Genomic DNA, 14,883 nt, shown 5'->3' with positions numbered 1-14,883 from the left:
AGTATTTGCAACAGACGGACATATTAGACGATTCGGTGACAATTTGTTTCGATTAATTTTATATCCACTTATCAATGATTGTTGTTTATATAAGAAATTATATTTAAGGACTCATTTTAACTTTTCGCACATGTATGTAAAATCATCGACTTCCGATAACCAAAAATAACAAAATACCTTAACAAAAAAAGTAGAGTTGTCACTTTTAACCAATTTTGCTTATAATTGAGTTAAGTACTTATGTTAAATTTTATCCCTAAAAAACGCGTTCTAAAATATGCAAGTGAAAATGATACACGTCAAATGATTCAAACGAATTAGAAAGTTATTCAAAATGTATTCAAATGCATAGACATACAAAATCACGTTATTAAATTCGCCATCATATTCAACATGATATATTGTAAAATTTAAAAGAAGGATAATGAAAATGTTGATATATAGGTTGGCTAATTGACGCGACCCATTTTGACATTCACTAATAATATTACGTTTGGACCTCTTATCGTACCTCACATATGTATGTCTCTATTGTTATTTTCTTACGAAAAACAAATAAAGTTACAAAGGACACCCAAAAAGTATATTGCAAAACGGGAAAGGTTTGAAATATGCATTTTGTAAAGTGGTAAACAAGGGTAACAAGTCATATATACCAGATAGAGGAGTTGACAACTCTAGAATACAAGTCAAAATCAGATAAATTGACTTCAACACCACTCCATGGTATATACTTGGGCCACATGCAGTAGGTAAATATGTGTTCTTCACAATTATACATACATATACATTCATCCCTATATAAACCATTACCCTCCATCATTCCAATTACCAACAAACTTAAACACGCTAATCACAACCAGCAACATGGCTCTACCATCAACATTCTTGCCTGCTTTTGTCTTTCTCACATTCTGTCTTTGTTTGTACCCTCATCTTGCATCAGCAAAACATGGTTCAACGGGTGTCACTCGGCACTATAAGTTTAATGTAAGTTTGATGTTTGCTACAGATTTTAACTTATTACATGTGTTTTATTTGAATTGTATGCATGATTTCAGATACGGATGCATAATGTGACGAGGTTGTGTCAAAGCAAAAGCATAATAACTGTCAACCGTAAATTCCCGGGACCAAGGATTATTGCTCGGGAAGGCGACCGATTGGTGATTAAAGTGGTGAATCATGTTTCCAACAATATCACTATCCATTGGTATGTATTTAACTTTTTCTTGAATTCAATGTCATGATTGGCGAATATACCCTTGAATTTGTTTGTGGTGTTAATATCAATCGGTTGTTTGATGAGGGTAGGCATGGAATTCGGCAACTTCGGAGCGGATGGGCCGATGGGCCATCATACATAACACAGTGTCCGATTCAAACCGGCCAATCGTATGTCTACAACTTCACCATTATCGGGCAAACCGGAACACTTTGGTATCACGCCCATGTTTCGTGGATTAGATCAACCCTTTATGGCCCGATTGTCATTCTCCCTAGACGCAACACTTCGTACCCTTTTGTGAAGCCTTACAAGGAAGTCCCTATTATATTTGGTAATTTATCGCGTCTCTTATTCTTGAAGTTATAGTAATTAATGATCGTATTTTGTTCTAAACTAAGTCGTTTTGATTAATAGGAGAGTGGTGGAACAATGATACTGAGGCTGTGATCAACCAGGCCCTTCAAACCGGGGCTGGCCCGAATAATTCAGACGCTTATACCATTAACGGGCTGCCTGGACCTTTATATAACAATTGTTCTTCACCAAAGGGTACATAACTATTAAACATCGTTATATAAACGATTAAATATCTTTTTACTCTTTTCCTTATTTTGTGAGTGAATAATGTTAATTAATCCACATGCAGAAACGTTTCGGCTTAAGGTGAAGCCTGGAAAGACATATCTCCTTCGTATCATCAATGCTGCCCTCAATGATGAACTCTTTTTCAAGATTGCAAACCATACTTTTACAGTTGTTGATGCTGATGCGAGTTATGTGAAGCCATTTGAAACGGATACAATCTTCATCACGCCGGGTCAAACGAGCAATGTTCTCTTCAAGACAAAAAACCTTACCTCCAATGCCCAATTCATGATGGCTGCAAGACCATATTCCACAGCAGCTGTTGGAACTTTTGACAATACAACCGTTGCCGGAGTTCTTGAGTACATAAGTGACACCATGTCATCATCTTCCAATATTACTTCTATCAAAGGCCTTCCCCTACCTACACTACCGGCTATCAATGCCACTGCCTATGTGGCTAACTGGACTAATAAATTTCGTAGTTTGGGTAATTCGCAGTTCCCGGTGAACGTGCCACAAACTGTTCAAAATCGCTACTTTTTTGCGGTTGGACTCGGAAGCGACCCGTGCCCGAAGAATCAAACATGTCAAGGGCCGAATGGGACCAAATTTGCAGCCTCCATTAACAACATTTCCTTCACCTCACCAACAATTGCACTTCTTCAAGCCAGGTACTTCGGAAAATCCAACGGAGTTTTCACCACGGATTTCCCTTCCACCCCTCTGAGTCCATTCAATTACTCGGGTACCCCACCAAACAACACCATGGTTTCCCATGGCACAAAAGTGGTGGTGCTTCCATACAATACCACAGTGGAGCTGGTGATGCAAGGCACCAACATTTTCGGTGCAGAAAACCATCCTCTTCATCTTCACGGCTTTAACTTCTATGTGGTTGGTCAAGGCACCGGAAATTACAATTCTACAACAGATCCGGCCAACTTCAATCTTGTTGATCCTGTTGAAAGAAACACCGTTGGCGTGCCCTCCGCCGGATGGGTGGCTGTGCGCTTCCGAGCTGATAATCCAGGGGTGTGGTTTATGCATTGTCATATTGAGATTCACCTGAGCTGGGGGCTGAGAATGGCGTGGGCAGTCATGGATGGGAAGCTTCCGAACCAGAAGTTGCCTCCACCACCTTCTGACCTGCCAAAGTGTTAACTATGACTTCATATATGATACGTAAAGTGTTGACTTTTGACTGGTTGAGACTTTTGTTTTTCGAGTTTGTAAGTTATGTACTCGTGAGTGATCTTTGTTTAATGAGTGAGATTAATTCCGAATTCAAAGTTTTTTTTTTTTGTTTCATTAAATGTAATATTCAATAAGAGACTGTTTTGTGAAATATACAAATATATTTGATTATTGGGTTGATATTAATTAAAGGGTGTATTATAGTCTATAGATCCTTAGGTTTTATCGGGTTGGTGTTAAACGATGTATTATAGTCTATAGATCCGTCCTTGGGTCTTGGTGTGGTATTTAAGAGTCGCTGCTAATCCGACACAATACACATTTGATCTGTCGTTATATTGCCCATTTATATAAAGCTTGTAGGAGTGGACGTGATAATGGAGCGCATGGTGCACACGAAAACATGAGCACGATCCCGACCATGGCGTCATACGAATTTCTGTGGTTCCGGCTACGCTGCTTGAAGGATAGAATTCAAAGGAAAAATGTCTCCAACCGTCAGATGACCATTTTAAATGTAATTTGTTTTTTTTTTTTTTTTTTTTTTTTTTAAATTATATATTCTTGATAAACCACATTTCATTCTCACAAAATTCATACTCTTTTTGGTCAATATTTCCCTACTCTTTACACAAACAATTTCCTTCCGCTAAGTAGCATAGTAGCGAATTGTCAAACGCTTGAAAACCAAGGGCACTATCGTGTGCCTGACGAGACAAAAATATGAGAAAACGTATCTCGACTCTTCATTTATTTAATCAAGAACGAAAATCAGATAAAAGCAAAAATAAAACAAGAACTCTGTTCACGCTATTGATAAGGTATTTAAAGGTTATCCATACTAATCCTAACAGAATCCTAACCTGACTAAAAGGATTCTATAAAATAGGATAAAGACTAAAACAAATAAAATACTAAAACTTGGGCTTTACTCCTCCTGGAGCACAATCCGACCAGAAGGGTATTTCAGTAAATAATACCACATCATTCTCCCATGGTTGAAAAAGAACTCGTCCTCGAGTGAGCATCAGGATATAAAGGATCATTTAGTCTGAACTCAGTCAAATCTGTGACATTGAATGTTGAAGAAATAGAATTGGATTCGGGGAAGTCAATGACATAAGCATTGCCATTAATTTTGCGAAGTACCTTGCATGGCCCAATCTGTTTCATCTTGAGCTTGTTGTATGTTCCTACTGGAAATCTCTCCTTACGTAAATGGACAATAACTAGATCACCAACCTCAAAAACCTTTTCGCGTTAGAAGCGGCAAACCTTTGCTTAATTTCAGTCTGAACAACTTCTACCTTTGTCGTGAAACTCTCAGCAGCCAAGCTATGACTAGGGTGTTTAGGCACAGGAATCAGATCTAAAGCATGCTTTAGCTGGCATTGATAAACCACCTGGAATGGTGACTTTCTGGTGGAACGGTTGACCATGTTGTTAAAGGAAAACTCATCTGGAGCTAAGAGTTGATCCCATTGTTTGGGGCGATCTCTATAGAGACAACGGATCAAATTACCAAGAGTTTTATTAACCACCTCCGTCTATCCATCGGTTCGAAGGTGGAAAGAAGTACTATATTGCAATTTAGTTTGAAACAGATGCCAAAGTGTACGCCAAAAGTGATTAAGGAACTTGGTATCGCGATCAGAAGTAATGGTAGAGGGGTACCCCATGTAGGAGTAAAATTTATTGAAATAAGAATAAAGCAATATTGGAAGCACCAACGAATTTCTTACATGTAAAAAAATGTGCCATTTTGGAAAACCGATCAACCACAACAAACACCGAGTCGTTCACACATACTGTACGAGGCAATTTGAGCACAAAATCCATGGAAATGTCTTCCCATGGACCGTACGGGACAGTCAAAGGCATGTATAACCCTGTATTTTTGGATTACCCTTTGGCGATTTGACAAACAAGACACTTAGCAACAAAACACCCTACATCGTTCTTGAGATGTGGCAAATAATAACGCTCTTCAACGAGAGACAAAGTTTTTTCTCTCCCGAAATGACCACCTAAACCGCCACCATGTAATTCCTTGATAAGTTTCTCGCGCAATGAAGTGCGTGGGATACATAAGCGATGATTATAGAAAAGATAACCGTCTAATTTGGACATGGGTGGCATGATCGGACCTGCCTAAATTTGTTTAATATCATCATCTTTCGCATATGAATATTTCAAATTTTCAAAACCAAGAATATTAGTTTTTAACATAACCAACAACTCAGCTCGTCGACTCAATGCGTCTGCTACCTTATTTTGGGAACCGGACTTGTGTTTTAAAACAAAAGTAAAACGTTGAAGATACGAAACCCAACGGCAATGCATACGATTTAACTTATGTTGGTTGTTAATCAACTTTAAGGCCTCGTGATCGGTAAACAATATAAACTCCTGATGAAACAAATATTGCTCCCAATGTTGAACGGAACGGTAAATAGCATAAAACTCTAACTCGTATGTCGTCCACTTTTGTCTTGCCTCACTAAGATTTTCACTAAAGAAAGCAACATGTTTGTTCTCTTGCGAGAAAACTGCTCCAATGTCGATAATCGACGAGTCACACTCCAAAATAAAAGGCTTATAAAAATTGGGTAACAGAAGTAAATGAGCAGTGGTTAACTTTTCTTTGATGAGTTCAAAACTTTTAGTTGCCTCTTTTCCCCACTGAAATTGACCTTTCTTCATGCATTGAGTAATAGGCGCCATGATAGAACTGAAGTTGCGCACAAATCTCTTATAAAAAGTTGCAAGCCCATGGAAACTTCGAACTTCACCTATAGTACGAGGCACTGGCCACTCACAAATAGCGCGAACCTTTTCTTCGTCAACTCGAATCCCACAAGCAGTAATAATGAAACCCCAAAACAACAGTCGATCAGTAAAAAAGTTTCATTTTTTAAGATTATTATAAAGCTTGTTGTCGGCTAGAGCAGTGAGAACTTCCTTAAGGTGTACTAGATGATCACTATCTGACTTGGTATAAACAAGAATATCGTCAAAGTAAACAACTATGAATGACCCAAGAAAAGGTTTCAACACTTGATTCATTAAACGGGAGAAGATACTTGGTGCATTAGATAAACCGAATGGCATGACCAACCATTCATAGTGTCCATCTTTAGTCTTGAAAGTTGTTTTCTATTCGTCACTTGGTTGAATACGAATTTGATGATAACCGCTACGCAGATCAAGTTTCGAAAATGCCTTTGACCCATCTAGCATGTCTAACATATCATCAAGATGAAGAATGGGGAAACGGTAAGTGATGGTGATTTTTTTAATGGCACGACTATCCATGCACATCCTCCAGTTTCCATTTTTCTTTGGAACTAACAAAGCCAGGACAACACAAGGACTCATACTTTCACGAATCATCCCATTTTGTAGCAAGTGTTCTACCTGTTCTTGCAATATTAAATTTTCTTTTGGGCTCATCCGGTAATGCGCCAAATTTGGTAGTTTTGCCCTTGGAATAAAATCAATATGATGTATTTCTCTTATAAGGTGAAGTGTCGCAGGTAGCTCCTCGGGGATCAAAGATCGGAATTCTTCCATAAGATGAACTAATTTTTCAGGAATTTTACTACAAACGCCTTCTTGTATCAATCCGGTCGCGACGCTAGCAAAAATTACTTGCTCCCCTTTGATTTCTTCCTCAAAATCTCGATGTGCCATAACTACTAAATTCTTCCTAGCTTGTCCAGTTTGAGCGATTTTTGGTCTATTGGATTCACTTAAAGGAACTAACACCATTTTAACCCCATCAACTTTAAATGAGTCGGTGTTGCCCTTCCCCTTATGTGTGGCGTTAACATCATACTCCTAGCTCCTGCCTAACAAAATATGACAAGCATCCATATTAACTATATCAAAAGTTACCTCATCTATGTACTTGCCAATAGAAAACAGAATTTGGCAGTGCTCGGTGACGCAAATGTCGCCAACAGATTTAATCCATCCTATCTTGTATGGAGTGGGGTGCTTTTCTGGTTTTAAATTTAGTCGCTGAACGATTTCTCTAGACACAATGTTCTCAGTACATCCATTGTGAATAATCACATCGAAAACCTTTTGATGTACAAGACAACGTGTTCTAAATTGATTATGTCGTTGAGATGTGTTTTCAGGTAGTTTAGGTGAAAGCACAATGCGCCTCACAACACATGTTCTTGCTGAAGATTCTTCATAAGTCGGTTCCTCTGCCAGAGAACACAACTCTGCATATTGTTCTTCTTCGTAGGAATAGTCATTATTACCCACTACTTCTTCTTCTTCGTCCTCCCTTGTCGTAAGACCAACCTTACCCGTAGCAACCCTACTATCACTAGACCTATGCCCGTGAATCCCGCATTTAAAACACTTGCCATTAACCGGGCGAGCATAAGGACTGACTGCTTTCGTGGCTGTATTTGATGAATATGCCATGCTTTTTCCACGTTTTGTGGTTGTCGGCTTGGTAATGGTCACCGGGGTTTCTGTGGGTTGTGAAACAAAAGCAGGTGAACCGGTAGTGAGGCGATTCAGATCAAATTCCAAGTGTGATTGGTCTTAGTGAATTGATTTTCAGCTCTTATTTCCAAGTTGAAAGCATCATCTAAAGTATAAACGGGAACTAACAAAATTTTATCTTGGATGGTGGGCTTAAGGCCATTAATATAACATGTGCTTTTTGGGATTTAGTCTCTGACAAGTGGTTTTGTGATGATAACCTATGGAACTCAACCGTGTAGAATTCTACTGTTCTATCTCCTTGCGAGCAATTTGGAAGAGAGTAAAGAATATTTGATCATGATTAGGGGGAAGGAATCTCCTGCACAATTCTCGTTCCATACAATCCCAATTAGTGATAGGAATCTTACCTTGGCGTTCGCAGGTGAGCTGAAGATTCTTCCACCAAGCTTAAGCCCCGCCTTTGAGCTTGTAAGCTACTAAAGTGACTCGTTTCTTTGGAGGTATCTCGTAGAATTCAACTAAATTTTCAAGTTCACTCTTCCAATCCAAGAAATCCTCACATTCACTGATCCCGTGAATGATGGGACATCCTTGGCTCTCTGCTTGTAATCGAAATCTCGGTTGTCTCTATGCCATCCAAATATGCCTACTCTTTCTTCTTCCTCTCCACTATCTTTATCAATGTCGGAATCCTCACCCAAACAACCCTGTTCCTACTGCCCGAGTTGATCCCTCGCTTGATTTCTTGGTAGGAATCGCTAATTTCTGCGGGTGAGAACTCTATCGTCGACTTGTACAACGAGTGGGACTTGGGGGCCATGTACCTGGGTTGCAAGAGTAGTTAAGGTTTTTGTGATTTGTTTAAGGGTACGTTGGAATCCTTGAAGAGTTTGTTCCATCCGTTTAATACTATCAGGTTCGTTATTTTCTCCCGCCATCGAAGGGGCTCTGATACCACCTGATATAGCCGAAAACAACTACAGATAGATAATTAGTAGCGAATTGTAAAACGCTTGAAAACCAGGGGCACTATCGTGTGCCTGACGAAACAAAAATATGAGAAAACATATGTCGACTCTTCTTTTATTTAATCAAGAACGAAAATAAGATAAAAGCAAAAATGAAACATGAACTCTGTTCACGCTATTTACAAGGTATTTAAAGGTTATCCATACTAATCCTAACAGAATCCTAACCTGACTAAAAGACTTCTGTAAAATAGGATAAAGACTAAAAAAAATAAAATAATAAAACTTGGGCTTTACTCCTCCTGGAACACAATCCGGCCAGAAGGGTATTTCAGTAACTAATACCACATCAGATGATTGTTTCTATGATAACGACTCATTCAAACGTTGTTACGATTTGAGTAGAAATTTATTTGTTGGTATAGCTAACTATTTGAAAGATAACTATGAGACATTTGAATTGAGATGAGATGGTAGAAGTAGACGAGTATTTACTAGGATACAAAAGTGTACGACGACACTTCGACATTTGGGCTAAGGTATGTCGTCGGGCGTAATAGATGAATACGTGAAGATGTCTGAGAGATCAACATGAGAATATACATATTTATTTAGTGAGTATGTGATATCGATAGAGCTTTATTGTGAAATATATTTTCGACGTCCAACGAGAAGTGATTTTAAGAAATTATATGCGACTCACAACGTAAACATGGTTTCCTATGAATGATTGGAAGCATTAATTATACACATTGGACATGGGAAAATTGTTTGAATTCATGGCGAAGTCGATATAAACGCATTGATCATGGATATCTCATGATAATGCTAGAGGCAGTGATTATGTGACTTTTATTTTTAATTAATTTTATATCATGATAGTAAATATTATTTTATTAAATGTTGTAAGCTTTGTTAAAGACTAACATAGACAGTAGCTGACGTCTAGCAACGGGCTACTGCCCCTAACAACACACGAAGGGGTGCCATCAATCAACATCCAATTTCAGGAGCTCACTAGCTACATATGAAGTATGAGGTAAGTGTATCGATATTCTCTTTGTTACAGACATCATGTTGGATATGAGACATGGAACATGATCATTCTCATTTGACAACCAACTTTTAAGTAAGGCACTTTAGATGTCTAACTCTCAAAACATAAGTGGAACAATTCCCATCTTGACTACATACACATTCTCATATAGTTCATGTTCTACCCAACGAAGGCTTTTATAACTGCACAGTTACGAACATCGTTTAACCATGTCAAAGTTTAACAATCTCCATACTTGAGTTCTCCAATATGTATGTCAAGTCGAAAGACATAAATATATTTACCTGTGTTCAAGAATCACTTATGATTACGACCCATGAAGTGACTCTTGACACAATTCATATCCAATAGTTGTTCTTTAACAGGTACATATGAATTTATATGCAACACTTTGCTATTTCACCACTTGAAATCAACCAAGCTAATTCATATTAATCTTAATTCACATTTGCTCCAACAACAGTGACCAAATATGGACAACTTAGAATAATTCCTTTATTCAAGGATCAAATAACATGCTAATATAGAACATAATATCATTTAATACAAATGAGATATCTCATATTAGTCTTAACAGCCATCCAATGTTTTTCGCCACGATTAGCTTCATACCTACTAGTTAGACTAATAACATAAGCTACATTAGGCCATTCACATGTCATACCATACATAATCGAACCTATTGCTAAATCATACGGTATACGACTCATTCTTTTGATATCATCTTCAGTATTATGGCTTTCAGCCTTAGAAAGAATGGTGCCAGACAATATTGGTATAATTCCTCATTTTGAGTTATCCATTGAAAAGCGTTTTAAGAGTTTATCAATGTATTGTGCTCTGACTCAAAACAATGAGTCTTTGGATCAATCTCTATAGATCCTAATGTCAAGTATGTATGTAGCACCCCTAGATCTTTCATTTGAATGGACTTACTAAGGTAGGCCTTAGTCTCCATCAATGTTGGTATATCTTTTTCGATCAGTAATATATCATCAACATATAGAATCAGAAAAATAGTATGGCTCCTACTTGCTTTGATATACACATGGTTCACCGAGAATTTCTGAGAAACCAAACTTTTGTTGTTCTCATCAAAACAATGATACCAGGCCCTAGATGCTTGTTTCAATCCACCAATGGACTTCTTCACTTTACACACCTTCTTTAGGTTATCCGATTTGACAAAACCTTCAGGTTGTTCCATATAAACATCTTGCTTAAGATATCCATTAACGAAAGCGGTTTTCACATCCATTTTCCACATCTTATAGTCATAATATGCAATTATGGCCATGATAATCCTAATAGATTTGATCTAAGAAACTGGTGAGAAAGTATCTTCATATTCAACACCTTGAATTTGAATATACCATTTCGCCACAAGTCATACTTTGAAAGTTTGTACATTTTCATCCATGTCGATCTTCTTCTTGAAGATCCACTTGCTTCCAACATCCATGCTGTTAGGAGGTAGGTCAACCAAGTCCCATACTTGATTATCATTCTTGGATTGAGTTTCAGCTCTCATGGCTTCAAGCCATCTGTCAGCCTCTATTTCTGCAGTAGCAACTTTGTAATTGATGGGCTCACATTGTTCCATCAAGAAGACTTCCACTTCAGGAATGACAAATCCAAATCTGCCAGGTTCCTGACGATAATTTTAGGTTCAACAATGCTTTATTGATTATCATTCTCAACTAAAGGTTGTGTCTCTCTAATTTCTTCGAGATCAATGGGGCTCCCACTTGCTTTATGCAAGATAAAGTCAGTTTCAAGAAACACTACTTTCCGGGCTATAAACACTCGGTTCTCTTCTTTCTGGAAGAAGTAATAACTCATGGTTTCCTTTGGGTATCCCACAAGGATATACTTTTGAGATCTAGGGTCAAGCTTTATAGAAGTCTCTATTTTAACATATGATTCAAAACCCCATATCTTTAAGTAAGACATTTATGGAACTTTTCCATGGCATAACTCATAGGGAGTCTTACTAACCTTTTTAGTTGGGACCATGTTTACAATTCGAGCTGCATTTTCATGGGCATAACCCCAAAATGAATGAGGAAGGGAAGTATGACTCATCATTGATCGCACCATATCAAGTAGAGTACGATTTCTCTTTTCCGAGACACCATTATGTTGAGATTTTCTCGATGGAGTGAGTTGTGACACTATGCCACAATTCTTGACATGTTCATCAAACTCATAGCTTAGATATTCACCACCACGATCTGATCGTATGGTTTTAATCTTTTTACCAAGTTGATTATGTAATTCATTTTGGAATACCTTGAAGACATTGAATGCTTCATTTTTGTGTTCCAAATCTACTGAAATCATCAATAAATTTAATGAAGTATCTTTCACTTCTTCTGGTTATTGTTCTAAAAGGTCAACATACTCTGAGTCTGTTGAATCTATGATTCCATCCTTTTGGAGCTTAGCAATGCGAGTTTTATTTATGTGCCCAAGTCGACAATGCTGTAAATAAGTTTTATTTGAGTTAAACTTTGTTTTCGTATTTAAGTTGTACATTAAATTATCCTTTTGGTATGAACCATTTAAATTGATTTCATATATTCCATTGTTGGGACTAGTCTCAAAATAGAACACATTATCTTTAAACACATAGATGTTTTCAGAATCAAAGTCAAACTTATAACGAAAACCTTGTTCATACAAACGAGAAGTAGAGATAATATTCCTAGTTATAATAGGTACTTAACAACAATATTTCAACATAAGATTAAGACCATTTGGAAGCAAAAGATAATATTTTCCTATGGCTTTGATAGCTACTCGAGTTTCATTGCCTATATGAAGTTCCAAATCGCCATCTCTGAGTTCTCTAGCATTCTTTAGTCCCTCCAAATCATTGCAGATGTTAGTACCACTTCAAATATCGAATACCCAAGAATTAGTAAGGAATGCATATAACTCAATCACACACACACACACACACACACATATATATATATATGTATATTTGAGGTGCGAACCTAGTTGGCCTTGTTCTTCATAAGGTCCTTTTAGTACTTGGGATACTTGCGTTTCTAGTGTCCTTTTTCACTGCAGTGAAAATAATCAGATTCAGCAGCAGGCTTGGGCTTATGAGTTGGGTTGGTAGTAGGAGGCTGCCCTTGACCCTTTCCCTTTCCCTTACCTTTCTTGGTAGCTTTGCCTTTCCCCTTACCGGTATTATTACCGATTTTCTTCTTGGAGATTTGACCATCTTGGATCATCAACACTTTTGTATCCTAGTAAATACTCCTCTCCCAGTCATTCATTGTGAAGTTCATCAGAAATTGGTTGAATGACTTAGGTAATGAGGCTAAGATCGTTGGAATAGTGTCTAAGGCTGCAACTATATTGGACAAGTACTTAACCCGGTTGTGCATGGTCCTTTTGGGTTGCCTTCACCATAGCAACTTGATAGGATGATTTATTAAGAAAGAGTAAATATTGTTAATATATTATGAGAATAATATAATGAATAATATATTTGATTAATATAAGTCATAGAATTAATTAGAATTAATTTGGTGACTTAAAGAGATTAATTAAATAAAGGGGTATAAACTGTCAATTGTTTGATAGTTAAGCTTTAGACTGTAAATCCATTTGGATATGGCATGGACAAATTCTAAGAGCTTTTGGATAGCTAAAATCGTCCATATGCTTATCTATGGAATGGATTTGGATAGCCTTAAGAGAAGATTATCCAATTAGGGTTTAGGTTGTAACCCTTAAGGAGTCTACAAGTATAAATAGACCCTATGGCATGGGGAATTCGACACTTGACCTAAAGTAAGGAATCTATGGTCGAAATTCCTCCCCTCTCCTCTCTCCCAAATCATCCTCCTTGCTTTGGTGTTTGTAAGCCATTAGAGGAGTGACATTTGTGACTCTAGAAGCTCCAAGACCTCAAGATCAACAAGGAACTCAAAGGTATGATTCTAGATCTGTTTCAATGTTGTAATTTAACCTAGTTAGTAATTAGAAGTCTTGGATTCAAAGCATGTTTATTAGAAAGCCTAGATCCGAGCATTAGGGTTTTGCATGCGCACATAGGAAAGTTCTTATGGCTAAAACCCATCAGTGGTATCAGAGCCTAGCTTGGTTTTCTTTAAATTGTTGCTTGATTAACTGAAACAAAGCTGCAAAATTCGATTTTTTGGTTTCTGAGTCACTGACTCGGCGAGTCCCAAGGTGGACTCGGCGAGTAGGCCTGACTCGGCGAGTCCCCTTGTGCACTCGGCGAGTCCAGGCGTCAGGAATGACCAGATTCGGGATTTATTTGTGTTTATCTTATGGAAACTTACCTTAATCATAATAGATCAACCTAAATCCGATTTTATGATATATATGACTATTATCTTGATCTAGTAAAAGGTATTTATCAACTAATTAAATATTTAATTTCCTTATATGATAATTAATTAATTATTTTAATTGTTTTGGTAATTATCTTTCAAAGAAATCTTGAATAAATCAAATATAGATAATTAGGATATAAATTGTTAATTGGAATTATTTGTTATTTGATCCTCCATGTTTTAAATGTTTAAAACTTGCCCTCATGTTTTGAAATTTACTTTTGTGATTAAAAGTTTTAATTTAGACAACTTAAATTTCAAACCCTAAATTTTAAAAGTTTTAAAATACAACCCTATACTAATATGATATTACTAGAATAATATATATATATATATATATATATATATATATATATATATATATATATATATATATATATATATATATATATGTATAACTAAATGCTAGTCTTACCGTTAGTAGGCCTCATTCACGAAGCCGATCTATAAGGTGGGTATAAGGTTGCGGCCTATAAAATGGCGCTTAATGGGTGTACACTCACACCCACCGCTTGCTTGATCGGTGGAGGGTCGTTAGCCGAACGGGTAGGATAGGGCAACCTCATCCTCTCATTAAAAGTATAATAAGAAATAAAAAGTAACTACACATATTTTAAAATTTCCCAATCCTAGTTACTTTAGGAAAAGTGAATTGATGCAATCCCATGAAATTACACTTTGCACCTTGCTAAGATGTTAGTGGAGCGTGTGTGGTTTACCGGCACACTAATTGGTTCTAAGCGAAGGTGGCAAAGGCTGATTCATTGTTTATCATACTTCGATGGAGCGTGTGTGGTTTACCGACACATCGAATAGGTGATTGTTACAATGAAGGCACCATGTGAATTTGCATGGTAATTCACACCCGCTTTGTGATCCTCGGCATCCCAGTCACAAACGAGAGGGGCATATCGAGATTTAAACATGCCATTGAATAGTTTCAATGAATCTCATCCGAACCTAGGAATTCTCAAAAACACTTAGGACTAATAGTTTAAG

The 14,883-nt window shown here is 37.2% G+C and overlaps 1 protein-coding gene across 1 annotated transcript; it reads left to right on the top strand.

Moving 5' to 3' along the window:
* Window positions 1-830: 830 nt before the first annotated feature.
* LOC111907475 (laccase-2) lies at window positions 831-3,181 on the top strand. The gene is made up of 5 exons (XM_023903262.2): window positions 831-990; window positions 1,062-1,213; window positions 1,315-1,559; window positions 1,643-1,777; window positions 1,875-3,181. Exons 1-5 carry the CDS (start codon window positions 868-870, stop codon window positions 2,975-2,977), a joined length of 1,758 nt encoding a protein of 585 aa, XP_023759030.1. The 5' UTR covers window positions 831-867; the 3' UTR covers window positions 2,978-3,181.
* Window positions 3,182-14,883: the final 11,702 nt, after the last annotated feature.

The sequence above is a fragment of the Lactuca sativa genome, chromosome 9 (assembly GCF_002870075.4).
Source record: "Lactuca sativa cultivar Salinas chromosome 9, Lsat_Salinas_v11, whole genome shotgun sequence".
Taxonomy (NCBI): domain Eukaryota; kingdom Viridiplantae; phylum Streptophyta; class Magnoliopsida; order Asterales; family Asteraceae; genus Lactuca; species Lactuca sativa.
This window is presented reverse-complemented; position numbering and strand designations above follow the sequence as displayed.

What these genes read in the sequence shown, in the direction of transcription:
- LOC111907475 (XM_023903262.2), top strand. Translation starts at nt 868, where the DNA reads ATGGCTCTACCATCAACATTCTTGCCTGCTTTTGTCTTTCTCACATTC. An exon ending in GGAAGTCCCTATTATATTTG is followed by an intron (nt 1,560 to 1,642) that starts GTAATTTATCGC and finishes TTTGATTAATAG; the next exon opens with GAGAGTGGTGGAACAATGAT. An exon ending in CAATTGTTCTTCACCAAAGG is followed by an intron (nt 1,778 to 1,874) that starts GTACATAACTAT and finishes ATCCACATGCAG; the next exon opens with AAACGTTTCGGCTTAAGGTG.